Source organism: Pimephales promelas, chromosome 22 (genome assembly GCF_988280905.1).
Source record: "Pimephales promelas chromosome 22, fPimPro1.hap1.1, whole genome shotgun sequence".
Classification (NCBI taxonomy): domain Eukaryota; kingdom Metazoa; phylum Chordata; class Actinopteri; order Cypriniformes; family Leuciscidae; genus Pimephales; species Pimephales promelas.
The window spans coordinates 27,732,096-27,754,293 of NC_142790.1; the positions used below are offsets into that span (position 1 = coordinate 27,732,096).

General features: G+C 37.1%; 1 protein-coding gene, 1 long non-coding RNA gene, 1 other non-coding gene and 1 gene segment (V, D, J or C); 2 read left to right on the top strand and 2 right to left on the bottom strand.

Annotated features, from left to right (window-relative positions):
* Positions 1–1,146: 1,146 nt before the first annotated feature.
* On the top strand, positions 1,147–17,595 carry plekha4 (pleckstrin homology domain containing A4). Its single transcript, XM_039684505.2, has 19 exons — positions 1,147–1,277; positions 6,939–7,011; positions 7,092–7,187; positions 8,124–8,196; positions 8,288–8,388; positions 8,464–8,582; positions 8,648–8,857; positions 9,433–9,661; positions 9,746–9,823; positions 10,282–10,350; positions 11,269–11,349; positions 11,462–11,602; positions 12,279–12,377; positions 12,538–12,646; positions 12,728–12,783; positions 13,428–13,829; positions 14,847–14,962; positions 15,283–15,374; positions 15,567–17,595. Exons 1-19 carry the CDS (start codon positions 1,237–1,239, stop codon positions 16,490–16,492), a joined length of 3,111 nt encoding a protein of 1,036 aa, XP_039540439.2. The 5' UTR covers positions 1,147–1,236; the 3' UTR covers positions 16,493–17,595.
* Positions 6,118–18,172, bottom strand: LOC120488070 (uncharacterized). Its single transcript, XR_016149097.1, has 5 exons — positions 17,934–18,172; positions 17,703–17,840; positions 11,227–11,351; positions 9,400–9,630; positions 6,118–6,993 (listed from the first exon to the last, which is right to left on the bottom strand). It is a non-coding gene; the product is annotated as an uncharacterized LOC120488070 (transcript).
* Positions 18,173–18,708: 536 nt separating this feature from the next.
* Positions 18,709–20,488, bottom strand: LOC148969633 (uncharacterized). The gene is made up of 2 exons (XR_016149356.1): positions 20,396–20,488; positions 18,709–19,130 (listed from the first exon to the last, which is right to left on the bottom strand). It is a non-coding gene; the product is annotated as an uncharacterized LOC148969633 (long non-coding RNA).
* Positions 20,489–21,191: 703 nt separating this feature from the next.
* LOC148969634 (Ig kappa chain V region 3547-like) lies at positions 21,192–21,876 on the top strand. The segment is given in 2 exon segments: positions 21,192–21,353; positions 21,460–21,876. Coding segments are annotated over 2 exon segments (381 nt in total).
* Positions 21,877–22,198: the final 322 nt, after the last annotated feature.

Here is a 22,198-nt window from a genome sequence, read left to right on the forward strand (position 1 = left end):
TATTGCGCAATAGTACGCACAGTTCGTACTGTTCGTACGTCTGCAGTGGCCAAACATAACGAGAATTACAGCCAGGCTTTATCGCCCAAGCCTAAGGGATTACTCTACATACACTACAATGTAATGTAAATTCATAACAATAAAGCAACACCTCGGAAAAAAACGCCGGTAATATTCGGTAATATTCAGGTAACTTTTGACCTGCCTCTCTGCTTCCCGCTCCTTCCGCGATTGCCGAAATGAATTATGGGATATTTCTGGCATCAAGTTCACACAAGTTACCAACCGATGCATCCTCGGTATAATGGGAGTGTCAAGAACACATCCGGGATTTTTAACCGTTCTTGTCTAAATGCAAACTTGTGTATTGGGACAGTACTTGGGCCGCGACTGATGACGTTTTACAAGTCCACAAGAACACAAGTACAGACAAGAAGGCATATTGAGAAACGGCCCATATCACACTTCTTCTTCTTATGGTTTTAATGGCGGTTGGCAAACCAGCTTATTAGGTGCTTTACCGCCACCTACTGAACGGGAGTGTGAATCAAAAGATTTGGCAGATCGTGAGGAAAGAGAGAGAGAAAAATTTGGAAATAATAATAAATTTATAATTAGCAATAACCTTTATACTCGCTCCATCAGATCTGTTTCTTTCAAAAATGTCATTAAAAGAGTAGTAGTAAAGGAGTAAAACTTTTGCTGATAATTTACTCACCCCAATGTATTCCAAGATGTCCAAGTCTTTCTTTCTTCAGTTGAAAAAAAAAAAGGTTTTTGATGAAAACGTTCCAGGATTTTCTCCATATAATGGACTTCAATGGGGTCCAAATGAGAGTTTCAGTGCAGCTTCAAAGGGCTTTAAACGACACCAATTTCTCTTCTGAAACTAGAGGAGACAAATGTCTCCCAGCAAACAAAATATTGTCTACCAACAATTGTTTCAAGGAGATCAAATGGAGACGACTTCTTTTTTTCTAACAATGTAAATCTCATATTTTAGATTCTTCTCCTGGACAGCAATAAGATAGATTTGATTTGTGATTTTTCTGTCCTATAGCATCAGAGATGAAGCTAAATGTCACTTTACGGACATTAGAAGAAAGAGTGTGCGGCTGAGAGTGAAGCGGGGAAAGGAAACAGAGGATTCAGTGTTAAAGGGATGAAAGAGGGATTGAGCCTCGCAGGGTCTGTGTTGAGCGTTTGTCTCTCAGAGGGAGAGATGCTGGAAACAACATGACGCTGGAAGTTGCTGTCGGGTACCGAAAACAGACCAGGTAAGAGAAATCACTTTATTCTTTTCGTTCATCTACTTCTACTACACTTGATATTGGTTTCGTTATGTAGTTTGTGGTTTTTTTGTGCTTGTATTCTTCTTATTAACCACTGTACTAAACACTGTAAATGAAAATACTGTCTTATTTATTACAGTACACCTGTCTTTATGGCTTTATTCTGACAGGCAACAGAAATCAGATTTCTTGGCGTATGTGATCTGAACAGCTAAAAAGAATAAAAAAATTTTTTTGTTAATAATCGATTTTAAAAAGTTTTTCAAAAGGTTTTTAATACATTAGTTTTTGGTCAGCGTATTTTTAATTCATCAGGGACGCATTAAAATGATCTAAAAGTGACCATAAAACGTTTATAATGTTACAAATGATTACTTTTTTCAAATTAATTCTGGTATTTTGGACTTTGTATTTATCAAATAATCCTGAAAATAAATGCATCACTGTTTCAAAAAAAATATGAAGGATTTCAGCATTGAGTTTTCAACATTGATAATAATAATAAAAAAAGTTTCTTAATCTTATTCACAATCACAACATGACCAGCCGCAATAACAATTTATCCAGACATGGCACACTGACGATGGTTTTCCACATACATTAACTATATTAAATAAAAAAAATCTGGTTGACTTTGTTTTGGTGCAATTAATGCCAATAAGTTCATTAAACATCATCAAGACAAGTTGGGGGTCATCCTAAGGATGAGAGGTTATGAACGATGATTCTCTTTCAGAAATGTAAATTGTTCTTTTGAACAAAGTTAATAAAAAGATTTTTAAACGAATGTTTTTGGTAATATCTTTATTCTTAAGATAGAAAATAAGGGGGATGAAAAAAAATGGTAGTTAGGATGAAATGATATAATGTCCAATAATAATAATAATAATCTTTACCACAAAACTTTCTGAAGAACTCTTATCGTCACGGTTCACTCAAGCTAAAATGTTGTGATCATCCTGTCTAGACCAGCCGTGAGTGAAAATTGCTCAATAAGCGACTGTTGTTTCGTTCATGAGGCCTCTAACAGTTCAGGCTTTGTTTTGCACAGACTCTATTTGTATGTGTGCTGCACAACAGACATTATGCAAACATTTCTCAGACACACACACTCCTACACCTCGAATACTCGGTGTCCACGTCCACATTCTTGCATTATTACTTGACTGTACAAATATTTTAAAATAAAAATGCTACAAAAGCACCTACAAAGCAACACACTCACAATAACTTAAAACACCACAGAAACTGCATAACACTGAGCTGCATGCATCTGGATACACTGAGAATCATTTTTTGTTGCTTTAATGTAAACTGAGATCATGATTCTGAGCAAACAACCAAACAAAATAATATAATTAACAACAGGTTCTGACAAAACGTCTATTTGAAATGTTTAATTTACCTAAATTATAAAAAAAAAAACACTTAAATTAACGATTGAATGACTCACTCATAAATACTTCATTTGTTTCATTACTGGATAAATTAGCATTTTGGAACAAATCTCTAAAAATTAATGATTCAAAGCCAAATAAATGTTTTAAAAAGACATGTTGCCCTCTGTGGTCTAATCAAAATAATTGTTATTTGAAGCACCAATTTACTTTCAAAAAGTGATTTGCTTTATTTCAGACTGATCTCATGAAGTAGCGTGTGTATGACACGCCAATTCGTATTTCCATTTTTGGCGTGCTATCAAGACGCTTTTCAGCGTGTTTATGAATGCCGTTGACTTAACGTTATTACTGTATATATAAATATATGACTTACCTCAACCCCGTCCCTAAACCTAACCGTCACTGGGGTTAATAACATTTATGACTGTTTCCTTACCATCCTAGGAAAGAAAAACATAGCTCCCCAGATGTAGATGTACATTTTGCTTCTTTTCGCGCGGACATTTGACGGCGTGTACAGACACGCGGAATCACTCGGACGTTAATGGCGTAGACATACACGCATACACGTGGATACACGCGGATAGCTCAAAATGCGTAGAGATAACACGCCACTTGACTCGAAAATGGCGTGTATGTTTACGCAAAAAAAGTCATGATGACATGTTGTTTATTTTGAACGCTACCACAGACGTCAGGGTTTTTATCTGAGCTATAAACTTTTATCCGAGTTCTTCTATGATAATATGAATATTTGGAACACAGAATTAACGTTGAAGCCGTTTCATGCAAGACCTAAACATAACTGCTTTCTCTGGATCAGCGGCAGCGCAAACCTGAATGTTTATTAGACACAGGCAAATCATCATTTAGGAATGAGATTGTGTGGCTGTTTGAATCAAGATCGCATTTTTATAGCATTTTTAAGAACACTGCTTATAGAAACACACTCACAACACACCCAGAACACCCCAGCAACCGCTTACAGCAACACACCCAGAACACCCCAGCAACTGTTATATTGACTGTTCTTGTAGATCAGCTGCACTGAGCAGCAACAACTGTGATCATTCATTCTCCTAACTCTACTCTCTCTTTCACGTACTCTGTGACCCGTCCAGTGGTCAGTCAGGGCAAAACAGCTGTTATGTGTCACTCTAAGTTAAGGGTCGCCAGCACCCAGAATAGCATGAACGCCATGAAGACAGACTACTGCAAGACTTCTTGAGCTGTTCTATAAAGTTTATAAGGATATCAGTCATATCTGGAGCGCTTTACTAGCTGAAATCCTTGAGTTGGGTTAGTACCTCATCTGTGCAGGTGAAACTTGTGCATGCAGTGAGCTTCTGAACTAACACATGTTGTGTTGTGACCTACCTGTGATTACTTTGTTCTTTGAATGTGAATGTACTTTTCTATTAGTGGTGTTTGCCAAGTTGAACACTGTATTACTATTTCTTACACTTATGGTTAGGGGCTTGTTGAAGTCACTAACCCCAAGCACTGAAGTGTGTGTAAGTTGTCCTGCAGCGCTTGTGCTTCATACATGAATAATTCCTCAAATTGTGTGTGGCTTTCAATTTTCACTTGCAAGCAAGATTATTCGGAGACTTAGGGGTAAAGTCTTTTGAATTACCATAGCAACACACCCACAAACTCTCAAAAAACACCCCAGTAACTGGATAGTTAACAACCACTCAAAATACCCCTAGCAACTGCTTAGCAACACACTAACAGCTACTCAGAACACCACTAGCAACTGCTTGGCAACACACTAGTAATAAGCACTCACAACACCCCAGCAACTGCATAGCAACACACTAACGACCACTCAAAACAATTATAGCAACTGCTTAGCAACACACTTGTAATAAGCACTCACAACACCCCAGCAACTGCTTAGCAACACACTAACAACCACTCAAAACAATTATAGCAACTGCTTGGCAACACACTAGTAATAAGCACTCACAACACCCCAGCAACTGCATAGCAACACACTAACGACCACTCAAAACAACTATAGCAACTGCTTAGCAACACACTTGTAATAAGCACTCACAACACCCCAGCAACTGCTTAGCAACACACTAACAACCACTCAAAACAACTATAGCAACTGCTTAGCAACACACTAGTAATAAGCACTCACAACACCCCAGCAACTGCATAGCAACACACTAACAACCACTCAAAACAACTATAGCAACTGCTTAGCAACACACTTGTAATAAGCACTCACAACACCCCAGCAACTGCTTAGCAACACACTAACACCCAGATAGCAAACTGACATTGAATCAACGTGGAAATATGACATTGAAACAACGTTGATCTGACATTGTTTTGCTCATCGAATTAACGTCGAACCAACGTCAGACGCGTCATTCTTTCAAAACTAACGGAAAATCAACTTGAAATCAACGCATTGTTTTAACGTTATGAAAGCAAACCAATTTTCGATTTTCATTTAGCTTTGAAGAATGCCGCGTCTGACGTTGGTTCAACGTTAATTCGATGAGCAAAATCAACGTTGTTTCAATGTCATGAGAGACGTCGTTTCCACGTTGATTCAATGTCAGTTTGCTATCTGGGTAACAACCACTCAAAACAACTATAGCAACTGCTTAGAAACACATTTGTAATAAGCACTCACAACACCCCAGCAACTGCATAGCAACACACTAACAACCACTCAAAACAACTATAGAAACTGCTTAGCAACATTTGTAATAAGCACTCACAAAACCCCAGCAACTGCATAGCAACACACTAACGACCACTCAAAACAACTATAGCAACTGCTTAGCAACACACTTGTAATAAGCACTCACAACACCCCAGCAACTGCTTAGCAACACACTAACAACCACTCAAAACAATTATAGCAACTGCTTAGCAACACACTTGTAATAAGCACTCACAACACCCCAGCAACTGCTTAGCAACACACTAACAACCACTCAAAACAACTATAGCAGCTGCTTAGCAACACACTTGTAATAAGCACTCACAAAACCCCAGCAACTGCATAGCAACACACTAACGACCACTCAAAACAACTATAGCAATTGCTTAGCAACACACTTGTAATAAGCACTCACAACACCCCAGCAACTGCTTAGCAACACACTAACGACCACTCAAAACAACTATAGCAACTGCTTAGCAACACACTTGTAATAAGCACTCACAACACCCCAGCAACTGCTTAGAAACACACTAACGACCACTCAAAACAACTATAGCAACTGCTTAGCAACACACTTGTAATAAGCACTCACAACACCCCAGCAACTGCATAGCAACACACTAACGACCACTCAAAACAACTATAGCAACTGCTTAGCAACACACTTGTAATAAGCACTCACAACACCCCAGCAACTGCTTAGCAACACACTAACAACCACTCAAAACAACTGCTTAGCAACACATTAACAACCATTCAAAACATCCCAGCAACCACATTAAAAAACAAAATCACTCAAAACGTCCCAGAACACCTCTGCAACTGCATAGCAACACTCATAATCATGTAGAACATTCTAGTAACAACACCCAGAACAACCCAGCAACTGCATACCATAGGAACACTCACAATCACACATAACAGCAGCATAACAACCCAATTAAAACATTAGGAAGACCCTAGCATTGAGTATTGCACAGGAAAGCACCACTCACATGTTCTTCAAATGTAAAAATCTAGTTTGCATCAGTACAATAGTTCTGTTATTCTGATAAATGAGTTAAGAATGTCCGTGGGCATAAAAGGAATGACGTGAAGAAGAAGAAAAATGGACTGGACTTTCCCAACACTATACAGCAGTAGTTTTCAGAGTTACTAGAGAGGAAAGAGGTCAGTATGGTTGAGGTCTATATAGACAATAACAGCAAGAGAATAAATGAGAGCAAGATTGTGATAAGATATGTTTCACAAAACTTAGAGCAACTGTGGCTCAATGTGGCCAGACAAGACTCAGCAACTATTAGAGTGCGATGAAACAAGGCAAATGATTAAAGAGGTCATGAACTGGCTTTTTAAATGTTATTACATTGTTGTCTAAGGTCAACTTATGACGTTCGCTTGGTTTTTGAATTCAAAAACATCAAAATGAATAAATATAATGTGAAAACGGGCCATTTGAAACCAAAACTGTGTTTTAACAGCAAAGTCGGCTAACCTGAACATGTTGACGTTTATTGATGATTCATTGGATGTCCATCTTGATTGTCTCTCTAGGATGGAGGATCAGGACAGAGTCAGTCAGGCCTCCAGCAGCGCCACAGTGTCCTTTCTGCCAATCAGAGACAAGGTAAATCACATATTTTTACACAAACACAGGTAAAATGTTTCAACCCCAATGACACAGTTGGTGTGATTATATATGTGCAGTGTCACGACAAAGTGCAGACGTTTGGAAAGAGATGTCAAGCGGCAAAAAGAGACGCCAACTGCCCTGTGGTGATCAGAGGATGGCTGTACAAGAGGGTAACGTTAGTGCACAATACTGCAAGATCTCGGAGAAATACTTTACAAATGTTTTACTTTAAAGCTGCAGTCCGTAACTTTTGGCGCTTTAGCCTGTTAATAAACATAACTGCATGCTTCTTGCGGAGGAACATTGTAGCCGGACCTACTTCTCTCTGGTCATGTCTATGACGAGTCACGCAGGAACTGGGCTCTATAAATTAGTCTGAATATAAACACTTATTATCGATGTATCGTAGTGTTGCGGGTTAAGACAAAAACCTGGTTTGGAAAATGCATTCATGATGCACTTGCTCATTATATTAAATATTGTACATTTTGAACACAAAAATGTTACATGCTTACATGTAGGCTAATATTTGTTTTTACATTGATTTCATACATGCAGTATGACAAATATTTATATATTTTTTTTTTTACATTTTTCAACAAAAACTTTGATATAATGACCCTGATATATCTATCTTGCCCCTAGAATACATTTTACTGTAAATGTAACATTGTTTTCATTAACATCTTTCAAATTTTGTAGCCAGTGGTGTTATTGTAAACTAAAAAGTTTGGTGATTTATTTGGGAATTGAAATAAAGCTGAAAAAAAATAAAATATCAGATGGAAAACTTGCAACTCAAAATAAATTAGAAATAAGTTAAAGTATAAAAACTAAAACTGAAATAAATTAAATCTTTTTAGATTTTTTAAAGCATTAAAAGATCAAATTATCTGATATTTTTAAAGATTTTCTGACTTTGACAGTCTGCATTTTTATGTTATACCACCAACACATTTTTTACTTTAAGGCCCACAAAGTACATAAAACACAGATTCATAAATTAAAAAAAAACATGGTCTTAGAAGTGTAACTGCATTTTAAATACATGAAGGTTATATTTATCAGAGATGCGTGTGTGTGATCATAAATATCTCTTTCTGTAGGATAGCAGTGGACTGAAATTATGGAAAAGAAGATGGTTTGTCCTCTCTAATTTCTGCCTGTATTATTATAAAGGTAAAAGCATGTTATTGCTAATAAACGATCTAAGTAAATGCATTCATTTTCCATTTCAAAAACACTTATCCCCTGAAATGACTTCCTCCAGACAGCCGTGAGGAGTCTGTTCTGGGCAGTATTCCTCTTCCCAGCTACAGGATCCTGTACTGCTCACCTAGAGAGTGCAGGAACCGCAAGTATGCATTCAAGGTGAGAGTGAACGTCCCCTTAAACCTAACAGTACAGTCTCATACCATATATTCTCACTGTAAACATGTGCTTTAGGTGGTTCATCAGGGGATGCGGCCGTATATCATGAGCGCTGAGACCCAGGAGGACATGTTGGGCTGGGTCAGGGCTCTCAGCCAATCAGCAAGCATGGAGGCTGATGACATGATCAACAGGTGAACCTCAAACTTCATTTCAATCCATTTTTATGGATTTTATAATCGTTTTTCTTGTTCTTTAGACGCTGTGCAAGTTTTCAGGACTTCACTCAGATGGGAGATAACGCTAAAACAATGGAGCTCCAACACATGACCCCGTTTCCAGAAAGAAACGCCCAGACCGCAACAAAACTGACCAGGGTGCAGACAGAGCCGTCTCTACTAGATCACGAGATGACGGGGATAAAAATGAAGACGCCAGAACTGAGAGGAAGACATGGGAGCAGACCAAGGTAAATGATTGGAGATGCTTCACAATTAAACTGTATGAATGACCTTTAAAGGGTCTTGAGGACTTCTACTTGTTATAAAGGGACCACAACTTCCACTTTTCTAGCATTTTTAAAGTTAGTTAAAGTCCATCAAGGTTTATTGTGACATAACAGTCGTAATTTTGTTTTAAATTACTTGTTCTACCTCAGGCTGTTTTTGCTAATGTACTCTAAAATATGAGTCTGTTCTCATGGGCTGTGAACAGCAGGGGAAAACAATGCAAAATACAATTCATAAAAAGCAACCAGGCTTATTGAATTTTATTGGGTCTATGCACTTCATGGTAATTCATTTTAATCCATTTTTGGGTTGGTTGGTTGGTCCAATGTAAAATCTGGGCCATTAAGCAAAACCAGTTGAGAACCACTAATCTAAATCTGTAAAGATGTGGGATGAGTGAACATGATTTATTATCTCCCATTCTTCAATAACAGCCTCTTTGCAATCCCAGCAATACATTGTGACAGATTTTCAGAACAATCCATGCAGAAATGCCACTTACATTGCTAAGATCAGCTCTTTTTCCCTCCATCAGCACGGCTGAAGCGACTGAGCAATCTCCAAGTTTGGTGAATGCAGATGAGGAACATCTTTCCTTCCACCATCCGAAAGCAGCCTTCAAGCATCCTCCATTTCCCAGAGATCAGTATGGGTCGCCATGTCACGGTACCATGGGCAGAGCGGACGTTTGGCCCTTTGAAACCTGCTCAAGCGCCCCCCTGTCACCATACATCTACACAGAGAGAGGACGTGTGCCCGATCAGGTGAAAATAAAGAATATACGCTAATGTGCCAATACGGTCATATTCAAAATACACACTTTCTTTAACCGTCTGTCTGGGTTTCAGCCTTTTCAGCCTGAGTTTCCATGTTCAGTGTGCTACTCTTCCAACTACCACACGGCCGAACACATGGACATGTGCAAGGTGAAGTTTCCAAGCAACAGAGCATATACCGTTCATATCGGGTCTTTTAAACAATTCAATTAATACATTAAATTTCAATGCACCAGCTCAAAAGAACAAATCTTTAACATTATCACATGGTCTCTGACATCACTGTGTGGCATATTGCATGCTGTAAAATATTATATTAATGCAAAAATGAAAATGAGCTATTTAAAAATTTTGTAATAAACGTTTTCTCAGGTATGTTGTTTTTAAAGATTTATGCTGTTTGACAATTTAAGTCAATTACTTTTCAGATTTCATATCTATTACAAGCTGGTAGATGTTAAGCATCTTCAATTTAGAAATGTATGTAGCGTGCAAAAAAAAAAAAAGCGTGCATCTATTTTTGAATGGCTGTCACTGGAGAGAAAAAAAAAATATTGCATTTGATGATGTAATAATGACTAATCAGATTTAATTTTATTTTAATCCAGGCAGGGAAACCAGACATCCTAACGGGGAGAGAAGTTCAGCCAATCATAGGTCTGGAAAACGATACAGATGTGAGTGCACTGTAGCCCACGTGTGTGTGTGTGTGATTTTGATATTTTCTTTGGAAGAAAACTAGGCATAATTAAAAAAAAAAAAAGTAATAATGTAATTGAAAAAAAAAAAATTAAGTAGTTTTTGTTGAGTTGTTACTAAATTTGAATTAAAACGAAATGTTCCAGCAAGCATAATCATGACAGATCATTGTTTACATCATTGTATTACATTAGTTTGTTATGTGTAGCTAGTGTTCTGAAATGTACCCTTGGTGACAATTTATTTAGTATTTATTGACTTGAAAACTGCTATTGTAGTATCAGTATATAGTTGCAATGCAATCGGATCACGGTTATGTTTGCAACATCAAGTATTCCTAAGAGTTTCACATATTAAAGCAACACTAAGTAAGATTGTTTACCTTAAAATAATGTTTCCAAAATGGTTTCAGTGGTTCATTAAGTCGTAACAGGGTGAAAGGCACTTCTGGATTCGCTTTGTGGTCCTATATCTGCTATAACCACGCTATGTAAGATTGCCAGATCGGGTCGCATTTAAAAACATAAGAAAACTACAAATTTGACTTGCTTTACGTGAAGCGTTACAATAATCATTATTTTGTTTTTCTTAGTTTCTGATGTCGCAATACATCATACTTTCATGAAATTGTGCAACATACTCTACCTTGTCTGTGGACCTTAGCATTCATTCCAACAGCCCGCGTGTGTTCGACAGTCGGCTGCGCTAGGATACATAATTTACGACAGCGCTAATGGACAATTCCACTTCCAACCAGTAGGGTGACCGCAGAGGGAAAGTTACCTGGTGTTGCTTTAAGAAAATATTCGAGATCTTCTTAAGAAATGCACTCACTCAGGAACATTCTTACAAACCTCTTCACTGTGGATCTGACCCGTTGAGCTCCTGTCCCTCAGGTGGTCCTCACTCGTCTGTGTGGATGTGATAAACTGCTGCAGGCCGTCTCTATGCAGCTGGCTCAGTTACAGGCAGATAAGGTCTGTCACACAAACAGATCACACACACTCATAATGCATGCTTAAAACACTTAAAATATTCCTCAAATATTAACTACACAAATATTCCTGCCTGCTCTGTCCCTTTCTTCAGAAGAGCATTGAGTACGCTCTAGAAATCAAATGGTTGGTGAGGGAAGATGGACTACCTGGAGAGCAGCAGGAAGTATCCCAGAAGGCTTTGCTTCAGGAGGAGCTGGTTACACTCAGAGCCAGAATATGTGATTTGTCATTGGTACAGTATTGATTGTGTGTGTGTGTGCGCTATGCTTGCACATTTACTGTTTCTGATCTTACAGCGTCTCGGTTCACAGTAAATTAACTCCATCTGCATCTGCTCTGAGTTTCTGTAGATTTAATGTGCATTTGTGAATGCAAAATGTACCAGCCATATACATATACTTGTAATGAGAAGCACTTATCAACAAAAGAGTATCTTTAAGGGCTCTCATGGGGTTCAGTCAAAATAGATCAATCATTGTACGTTTTAAAATCAAGAAATTAAGACAGCCATTAAATATTAGTTTTGTAATTTTACAATTTTAATGTGTTATATAATATAACAATATATTAATATATTTTACGGTGAAATGTTACAAAGTTTTTATTTAGCAATACTGATAATTATTATTTTATAGCCATATTTATATATAATTATGCATCCCTTAAAACAAGCAAGCAAATCTAGACATTATTTAAATAATTTTTTTTAAAATTACAATTGCAATTTCTATCAGGGAAAAAAAAAAAATAATAATAATTAAAAAAAACACAATTTGATTTTTCCACAAATTGTCCAGCCTTTGTGTGTGTAAATGAAATACTAGTATAAAAAAAGATTCTTGCTGTGTTTGTGACATTAGTAGATCAGATTAATGCATTAATAATGGAGTGACACCTCTCTTCATCAGGAGATGGACAGTTTGTGGAGTGATTATGAACGGATGGAGAGCGAGCTGTCGGTTTTCCATTCTCATCTCCAACACATCCTCCACTTCGGGACAACGCAGGTAATGCCACGTTTATTAACGTTTTGGCATATAGAAACACCTATACTGTAACTATACCTTAGCATAATGTTTAAAGATCTTGTGAGCGACTTTAGACCGCTAAATGACTACTTACAAATTTCTGAATGGTTAAAAAACGTCTAAATCCAAATAACCCCAGGAGCAGATTCAGGCGCAGAGGCAGCTCTGGATGATGGAGGATATCTTGTGTGGTTTAAGGGTGAACAAGAACCGCTTTATGGCCTTACTGGGTCTCCAGACGCAGGGGGGTGAGTAAATGTGTCCGTCTGTGTCAATGTTCATTCATTTAAGCACGTATATGTAAATCGTTTTCTCTTTCTATCCTTCAGTTCCCCAGCCAAAATCTGTTCCCTATTTTGAGGGCGAGTTAGGAGTCCCCAACATGGTAATGAGACTTTTAGCCATTTTGTGCAATGTATATAAGCACATATTTTGAAAAATACAGCAGAAAACAGAACATTTACAAACAGCAGAAGAACAATTAAGTCAGACGTTATGGCGCTATATGGCCACAAGGGGGAGCTTGGGCTCCATGAAAAATCAGAGCAAAATACTTTTTAGGTTTTATGAATTTTAAAATGAATGTCAACTGTAGAAAATAAAGGGCCTGTATAACACTCTCACTGCTGGGTTGTGTCAGGAAGGGCATCCGACGTAAAACCTGTGCCAAATCATGTGTGTGAGAAGCGATTGAGAAGTAATGTGCTAAAGTGCTATACAAATACATTTACACTACTGCATTGAAAATGTTTCTGTATAGGTTTTTACATCAAAATTATTCTATTAGCGGATAGGAAAAACAACTGTCAACTTCATCGCAAATAGTTTCTAAATAATATTTTACTCATTTGATTTCATTCAATGATGACATAAAAATATATCTAATTTTGAAAACCATAATATATTTATAAAGAAAGTGTCTCTCACATTGGGATCATCATATTTAGGCAATAAAAAGTTTGATTTATGAGATGTATAGTTGGCTAGACAGTTTAAACATGATATTATTCTCTTTCTCTGATGTAAAAGGAGTGCGTGACTGAAGCGGAGCAGCAGGACTTCATGAAGATTCACCAGAGTTATAAGAGATGGACCCAAGAGAGCCCTGCCAATGACAGCAAGACGAGTGTTGAACAGGACGTCCCACCCGAGCCGCTGCGCCTGACCCGCGTCGTGACGTCTAGCCTCCCGACGTCGCTCATCGCAGAGCGCATTTATGTGGACGACCCCTATCCCGAGCAAATCCCCCTGCAGTCGGGACTGAGGAACAGCCAGAGGAAACCCAGCAGAACGACGCATGAGACGGCCGACAAGAGCAGACACTTACACTGGGCCGACGGACCGCAAGAGATGATGCAGAAGAAACCGCCTCAAAGTCCCAGAGAGAAGGCACTGGCTGATAGAAAGGTCTGGACACACCATCAACAGGAGGTGACATTTTCTATTTCATTTCACATTTAATTACCGTTGACTTTTCCAACTAATTTTTCCTGTTGCGTTGAGAATGAGATACCTAGGGAAAATATCTAATTAATAGTTCAGACATTCTATAATCTTATTTTAGTAATTTTTAATCATGATAATGTTTTTCTTTATAAGTAATATTATACACTACTGTTCAAAAGTTTAGAATTGAATACTTTTATTTAGTATAGACATTATTAAACTGATTAAAAGTCACAGTAAAGACTTTTATAATGTTACAAAATGTTTCAATTTCAAATAAATGCTGTTCTTTTGAACTTTATATTCATCAAATAACCCTAAATAACGTATTATGATTTCCAAAAATAAGCAGCAGAACTGTTTTCAACATTGATAATAATTAGGGCTGTGCAAAGATTAATTGCATCCAAAATAAAAGTTTGTGTTTAAATAATATTTGTGTGTGTGCTGTGTATAATTTTGTATATATAAATACAAATGCATGCATGTATACATTTAAGAATTATTTGCGTGTAAATACTGATCATAATCTATATTATATATAAATATTTTATATATGAATAACACATTTTCTTAAATATATATATATGCATGTGTGTGTATTTATATGTACAAAATAATTATACACAGCACACACAAATATATCATGTAAACACAAACTTTTATTTTGGATGCGTTTAATCGCAATTAATCTTTCCACAGCCCTAATAATAAAGTTTCTTGAGCAGCAAATTATCATATTAGAGTGATTTCTGAAGGATCATGTGACACTGAAGACTGGAGTAATGATGCAAAAAATTCAGTCTTGATCGCAGGAATAAATTACATTTTAAAATATGTCATTAAACTGTTGCTGGATTGATCGCCATGATGAAAGAGCCATTGACATCGTCAGGGTCAGGTGGTACAAATAACCCACAGCCTGCTGGGAAACTAATGCCTGAGTGCAGTCATAATACATACAGATGATTATATGCATGTGTGCATGAATGCATGTTACAGCTCGAGCCTGAAGCCTTGTGCCTTACAAACTCTGAGTCTGACTGCGACGCTGCCATGAGCTCTCAGAAACGCCACACTAAACTCAGACGAACGGATAAAAGAGACAGAAGTACGAGGTATGGATATTTACACCATCTACACCCATGAACAATTCTGCCAGAATATTGACTGCATTTAAAGATATATTTGCATGGATCCAAATACATGCTTTGCTTCCACTACGCATGGTTTCAGAATTGCACTTAATCTTTATTTTCTCTGAGCACGCATTAGGTTGCACAGGTCTTTACAGCTTTACACCATGTTTAATTCAGTCTGAGTTTTGTTTTAAATTAGCCGGACAGCTTTTCTTTCTACTCTTAAACATTAAGTCTGACACTATATTATTCTGAAAAATATTCCTCTTCATCACTCTCTCTTTTTCTTTTACTTTCAGTGCAGCCAGAGAGCGCTTCATAGACGACATTCATCCCTTGAAACTTATTACAGCCAGTGAAAAGGAGACAGATGTCCAGAAACACACACCAGGTTACATGAAGCATTTGTTTTGCATTTACTCTACATACAACCATGCACGCTCATACTGTAAAATATTTTGATAGAATTTAAGAAACATTAGTGTTATTAAACCACAAAACTCTAATACACATGCATATTAGCCTCATGCACTAGCACAATTTCTAAATTATACAATCATTTCATTTTCATCTTTTTTTCCAGATTCTGCTGTTGTACATTTGAGCAACGGCTACAACAGTGATAGACACAAATTTAAAAGCCACAACAGAGAGTCGGCCAGCCCAATAACGCCACAATGTGATGACGCAAATGTGCACAGTGAAATCAAGAACAAAACAGCTCAACAATCATCTTGCAATGATATCATTGTCATAGAAAGCCACTCCATCAATCATATTTCAACTCTTACAGTGTTTAAGGGACATCAGGGAAACAATCAAACACACAAACCTCAGAAAAAGAACAGAAATTCTGACAGACAAAAGTTGTCGGTCTCCGCTAATGTGAAATCTGAGTGTTTTCTGTCAAATAACCGACGGTGCGAGTTAGTCCCGGTCTATGTTCACGAAGCAAAGCCTCAAGCATCCCTTTCTTCAGTGGAAAATCAACAACCAAACCAGGGAACCAATCAAACACCTGATAAACCAGTGGGAGGAGATAGTGGGCGGAGCCAAAGTCCCACAACATTCGAAATGGCATCTATTAGCCAAACAAATGGAAAAAGCTGCACTGACCTTAAAGAAATGCCCGATCAACCACCAGACGCTCAACCAATCACAACATCTGACAATCAATTGATGTCCAACTCTGACCAATCCAAACCAGAGCAGTGCATTTATGAGGAAATCCAGTTTAGCTCGCCCAGATCGGGAGATGCTGATGAGAATCAGAGGGATCAAACCAGTGGAGACGAATCACGACCAAACCTCACCGTGAATGAGTCTGGACCGTCTCACACTGAGGTCAATGGGGAGTACAGTACAAGAACAAGTCGAACAGGAAGTGATGTCACGTGCAGGAGAGGGAAAGAGCAGAAAGTCTACAGCTCTGTCATGAAGAGCTCAGTAATAAATCATCTCGTCCAGGACTGCAGGCCGCGGATAACCGTGGTCAGCACCAGCCTGTAGATACGAGTGTTTTCATGCGGATGAAGAAAGTGTGAGGAAAGAGGCGGTCAGACACAAAAGAGTAGGAATGTCTGAAGTGGAAAGATTAGATCGGGGATCATACGATAAAAGAACTGGATAGGAAATTGGATAGGAATCTGAAAAACAGCTTCAATCCTTCATGAAATATAATCATATCATGCTGATCTGTGTGTGCCAATGCACTAAGAAAGTGTCCTGTTTGATTAGCGATGCAGAAAACTAAATTGCAAGTACAACCCATGAACTGATTAAACATGTGGTCATTTATGTGTCATTTAGCAACTATGAATTTGTTCTTCTTATATGTATTTGCACATTAGATCTCCTGATTATAATACATCTGAATGCATACAACTCTTGAGGATTTTAATTGACCAGGAAATATTACTTTACTTACATTTCTACTCTAGTATTAATCAGTAATCAACTTTGTGATTTGTGAGACCAATTAAAGTCTTAATATAGTGAGTAAACACATCTGTGGCTTATTAATTCAGCTTTCTGTGGTTTCTTCAAGTAGGACGTGTTTCTGGATCAACATCCTCGTTTGTATTAGATCTTTGCGATAAACAGTTGATTTTAGGGTTATGACAAAAACATTTGTGAGGCTTCTTATTGAAAGCCCATTTCTGCCACAAAATAAATGTGATGTCATAATTTTGACTTTTTGTTTTAATTTCGACTTAGTATGTCATTGAAAGTCATAAATACAACTTCAATTTCAAATTTTTATGTCATAACTTCGATTTAGTAGGCTGTATATCATTATGTAGCAGGTTTTCATAGTTTCTTCTAGTTAAAGGTTGAGACTGTTTGTCTGACAGGATTTTTGGTCCAGAAGCAAATAAAAGATGTTGATTCAGGAACATGTCCTGCTAGACAAAAATCATAGACATCATGCTTAATGAACATATTAGAAGTTTATTTGATTTTAATAAAAAAAACTTTGTTCTTCCATTGCAGTGTTACAGTATGTGATGCTATTTTTGTTGTTATCGAATTAAACCATCTCATGTTTGAACCGACAAAACAATGTTGCTGCTTCCTACCACGCATTTTATTTATTTCATTTTTGGTTTTATTTTATTTAATTTAACATCAGTAAACCTGGCAGCCACTAAGTTGATAATTCTGACTAAAACTGATCTCAACAAAACCGAGTGAGCAGTTTCTGTCAGCATTTACTCACCCGCCTCATGTTGCTCCAAACCAGTAGGCCTATGGTTTATTTTCTTCTGTGGAGAAACACGAGATTTGTTCTTTAATTGGCAGAATGTCCAAGCTGAACCTTTTCCATGCAACGTGATCAGTGACGAAACTATCAAAACTGAATAGAGTATCAAGATGGAAAAAAAAAAAGTTAAAAAAAATATCATCATCATCATCATAACATTCAACACGACTCATGAATTAAGCCTACCATTCAGTCTTCTGAAGCCATTTAAATCGTGAAATGTCGCCCTAAATCTCCAAGTAATGTGCACTTTTGGTATCAAACAGATATTAACAAACTTAACTTTATGATTATGTGAGGTTTGATTCATCTCAGCGACTCGAGAGACCAACACCTGTCGCTTCTGCAGCTGCTCAAACACTTTCACACACACTACTGACACACAGAGGACAAACACAGGAACTACACGTGTGCACAAAACTGACTTATGACTGAAATCATCTCTATTAGACTGTGATCTGTCCTGACAGACGGGTTTGACTCAACAATGCGCAGAATCAGTGAATGTAAATTACGATCAAATCACTGCAAATCAACTGATAATTCCACCATATGTGTACATTAAACTACATGTTAAAGTCAATGTGAGTCAACAGCAACATAAAGAAGTTTTTGAGCCTTTTTTAAGGGTTTAGCTTCTTCATCTCAAACTAATGAATTTATTATTCATAACTCATCCGTCCATCAGCAGAAGTGAAACTGTTCCAGTTCAGAGGTTGAACCAGTAAAAGAGAGAAACTGTGAGTTTCAGTTGAAAATGTGATTTGCATTGTCAGGTTTAGTGATTGTGACGTCTCAGAATAGAGCAGCTCGTCTCCAGTGACCATGTTCAAACCCCAAGAGCTTCATTTGACTTCATTTCCTGCTGAATGCAGCTGTTCTCAACTATTACAATCAATCAAAAGCGGCTGAAACTTTAGTGCAACGACACACTGATCAATGATGCAGTCACACACACATGTAAGGCGTTCAGATGAAGCTTTATTGAATGAACAGCAATGGCAGCACATTGACAGACTGCTTCAGTATTGAGCTGTAAATCACGTGACTTGGCTCAGATCCGCTGGTCTTCACTGGAGAAACATCAGCAGTCGGAGCTCTTGAGGAACGGGGCCTCGTGAGCAGCTCCGGCATGTGTTCCTCTGCAGACCAAGTGCCCTGCGCCTTCCCAGCGTGCTTTGCTGAGGCTCAGGACGCTGCTGCGACTGTAGAGACCGTCCCGCTCGCTCTCTGCGCTGGTCTGAACCCCCTCGGTGACCTCTGACCCGTCCAGCGTCCAGCTCACCGTCGCCCCCTTTGGAGAGTAAGAGCTGAGCAGGCAGAGCAGAGCGGAGGAGTCTCCAGAGACCAGCAGAGACACGGAGGGAGACACGGAGGGCCCGGCTGAAACACACACACACATGGAGAATCACCATCATTTCACTTCAAATATACAACTTACATTTTTAATGATCCCCAGAATGAGTTTGAAAAGCATTAGCCAAGTAAATTGATGATGTCGTTATACTAAATAATATGCCTATTTTCAATATTAATTGTTATTAATATTCTACTATTCAGACACCCATAAACATAAACATCAGGATTTTAATAGTTTAAATTATTAATTTTCAAAATCCTCTTCCACTAAGTTTCCTTTTGTCTGATGAACCCAAAATATATATTTTGATTGTATTATAAAACCTTTGTTTCATGCATTTAAAAAAGCCTTAATAGTTTCATCTACCAAGAGTTATAGACAAAACTATATATGAAGAAATAATTGAATAGATTTTAAAGGATCTGCAGTCAAAACATGACATGAACTAAATGTTAGCAACAATAAGATGTTAAATTATTTGTATAAAATGAAAAATGACATTTAAAAACATTTATATGAATTATAAAATTTAAAAAATTTAACATATACTCATCTGATTTTTTAAATAATTTAATTACAGAATCTAAATCTAATTTTTAAAAACATTGTACACAGTAAAATTGATTAATACATTGTGATTTCTTCATAAGAGTAAGAAAACAAATTTAAATAATATTTTCAGTATTAATTGTATCTTTTGAAAATATTATTTTAATTTGATACTCACAATCAATCGCAATTTTCAGCCTATTTTCAATTATGATTTTTATGCAGTAAAAAGCACAATCATATCACCTTTACCGTAGTTTCACCGCATTGCTTTCATTCATAGACATTATCCTGAGTTTAGTTTCAAAATTTGCTTCATTAAATCAATATTTAATATTACTAAATGTGCACTGAAAAAAAAAATGGCATAATTTTAACGGAAAAGGACTACGGTAAAAATCTGTTGATTGGTAAATGACTTGATCCTTTACTGTATGCTGTGAAAACTGTAATAGATTTAACTGGATATACATTTAATTACTTGTTTTTTGAAGTGAAAATAATAAACAAAACTGCGTTTTTCTAACTGTAAAAGTTAGTTTGGATTGAAATTTAAAAAACATGGAATGTATTAATGTTTTAATATGTAATAATATTAGCTATGTTAAAATCAATCATGTGGGTTTTTTTTTTGAATAAATTAAGAATATTGTTACTAAATGCTGTTAAATAACATTAAACATCCTTTTAAAAACACACACATCATACATTTTCATAAAATAATTTAAGAAAGACTCACAGGTTCTGATCGTCAGTTCAGTTCCTCCACCGAAAGTCCACCACAGTGTTTCATTCTAGTGAAAGCGTCGTACAAAAACCTCCGTCACACTCAAATGAACACACACTCCAGCAGAGAAAGAGACCAACAACAACACACACACACCAGCAGAGAAAGAGACCAACAACAACACACACACACCAGCAGAGAAAGAGACCAACAACAACACACACACACCAGCAGAGAAAGAGACCAACAACAACACACACACACCAGCAGAGAAAGAGACCAACAACAACACACACACACACACACACACACACTCCAGCAGAGAAAGAGACCAACAACACACACACACAGCACTGTTATGAGTCTCAACAGCAGATCTTCTCCACATTAACCAGGATTGATTGAAAAAGAGCCACAAAATGTTAATCTTTAAAAATAAATATGTATTACATAAAGTCTGAAATCATTGTCATGTTTCATAATCACTCCCAAAATATATTCGTCACATTATCAATTCTATTGTCCTGCTTTATAATGAAATGTTCCGCCAGATTTAGATGGTCATTCTCTATTGGATGACCTTTGACCTGTTCTACAGTATAATGGATGATATAAACACAGCACAGGTATTAAATGCTCTCAGCATCAAAGTCTGAATGAAACTGATCATTAAAACTGTGTTTAGAGTGAGAAGATCCACCCAAAATAACATGAAGTAAATCATGAGTGTGTGTTTATGAAAATGATAAACATTAAAGTTTATTAGCAAAGACACAAAAAGACAAAACAGTGTTTCTGCTGTCTTCAGGGAAATGATGTGGAGTGTGTTTGCATATTGATCAGATCTTCAGTGTGTGAGAGTGTTTATAGTGCTGTGAGTTTAACACTTCATCACTGACACACACAACAATCTTCATCAACATGACCTTCATCATCATCTGGACACTTTTATACGGCTTTATTCTACAAGGTGAACAGTTTATATTCTAAATAAATCATTTAAATAATATGATTTTAACACAGCTTTAAACTGACTCATACAAACTTCATGGACTTATTAATGAATTGTTTTTCAGGATGTAGATCTCAGATCACAGTGACTCAGACTCCTTCAGTGAAAACTGCTAAACCAGGAGAAACTGTGGAGATGAGCTGTAAACTCAGTCGTGATGCTACATACTGCAGCCCAGCCTGTGTGTCCTGGTACTTACAGAAACCTGGAGAAGCTCCTAAACTCCTGATTTATGCGACAAAATACCTCGAGTCAGGAACTCCATCTAGATTCAGTGGCAGTGGATCTAACAGTGATTTCACTCTGAGCATCAGTGGAGTCCAGACTGAAGATGCTGGACATTATTACTGTCAGAGTTATCACTACATCAACTATAATGGTGTGTTCACACAGTGATAAAGAGTCGTACAAAAACCTCCGTCAGTCAGAGTCACAGTGACTGAACTGAAACTGCAGCTGCTCAAACACACACACACACACACACACACACACACATTAAGAAAAGTGATATATTATAATAAGCAATTATATAATAATAATAATAATATAAAAGTTTGAGCTTCATCAGTATATGACAGTTTTGATCCTGATTTTTCAGAAGTCATTTTTCTCCTGTTATTTTCAGTCCTTTGTGAGGAAATTCAGACACATTTGATCGTCACTAGTGGATATTTTTCAATCTTTCACCATATTTGAGTTTTTCTGCATTTATGATTTATCCTCATTCTTCTGTCTAAACTGAATCACTATCATAAAGATGTTCTGCTTGATCAGTTTAATAAATCTATTGATTTTTTTAAGTT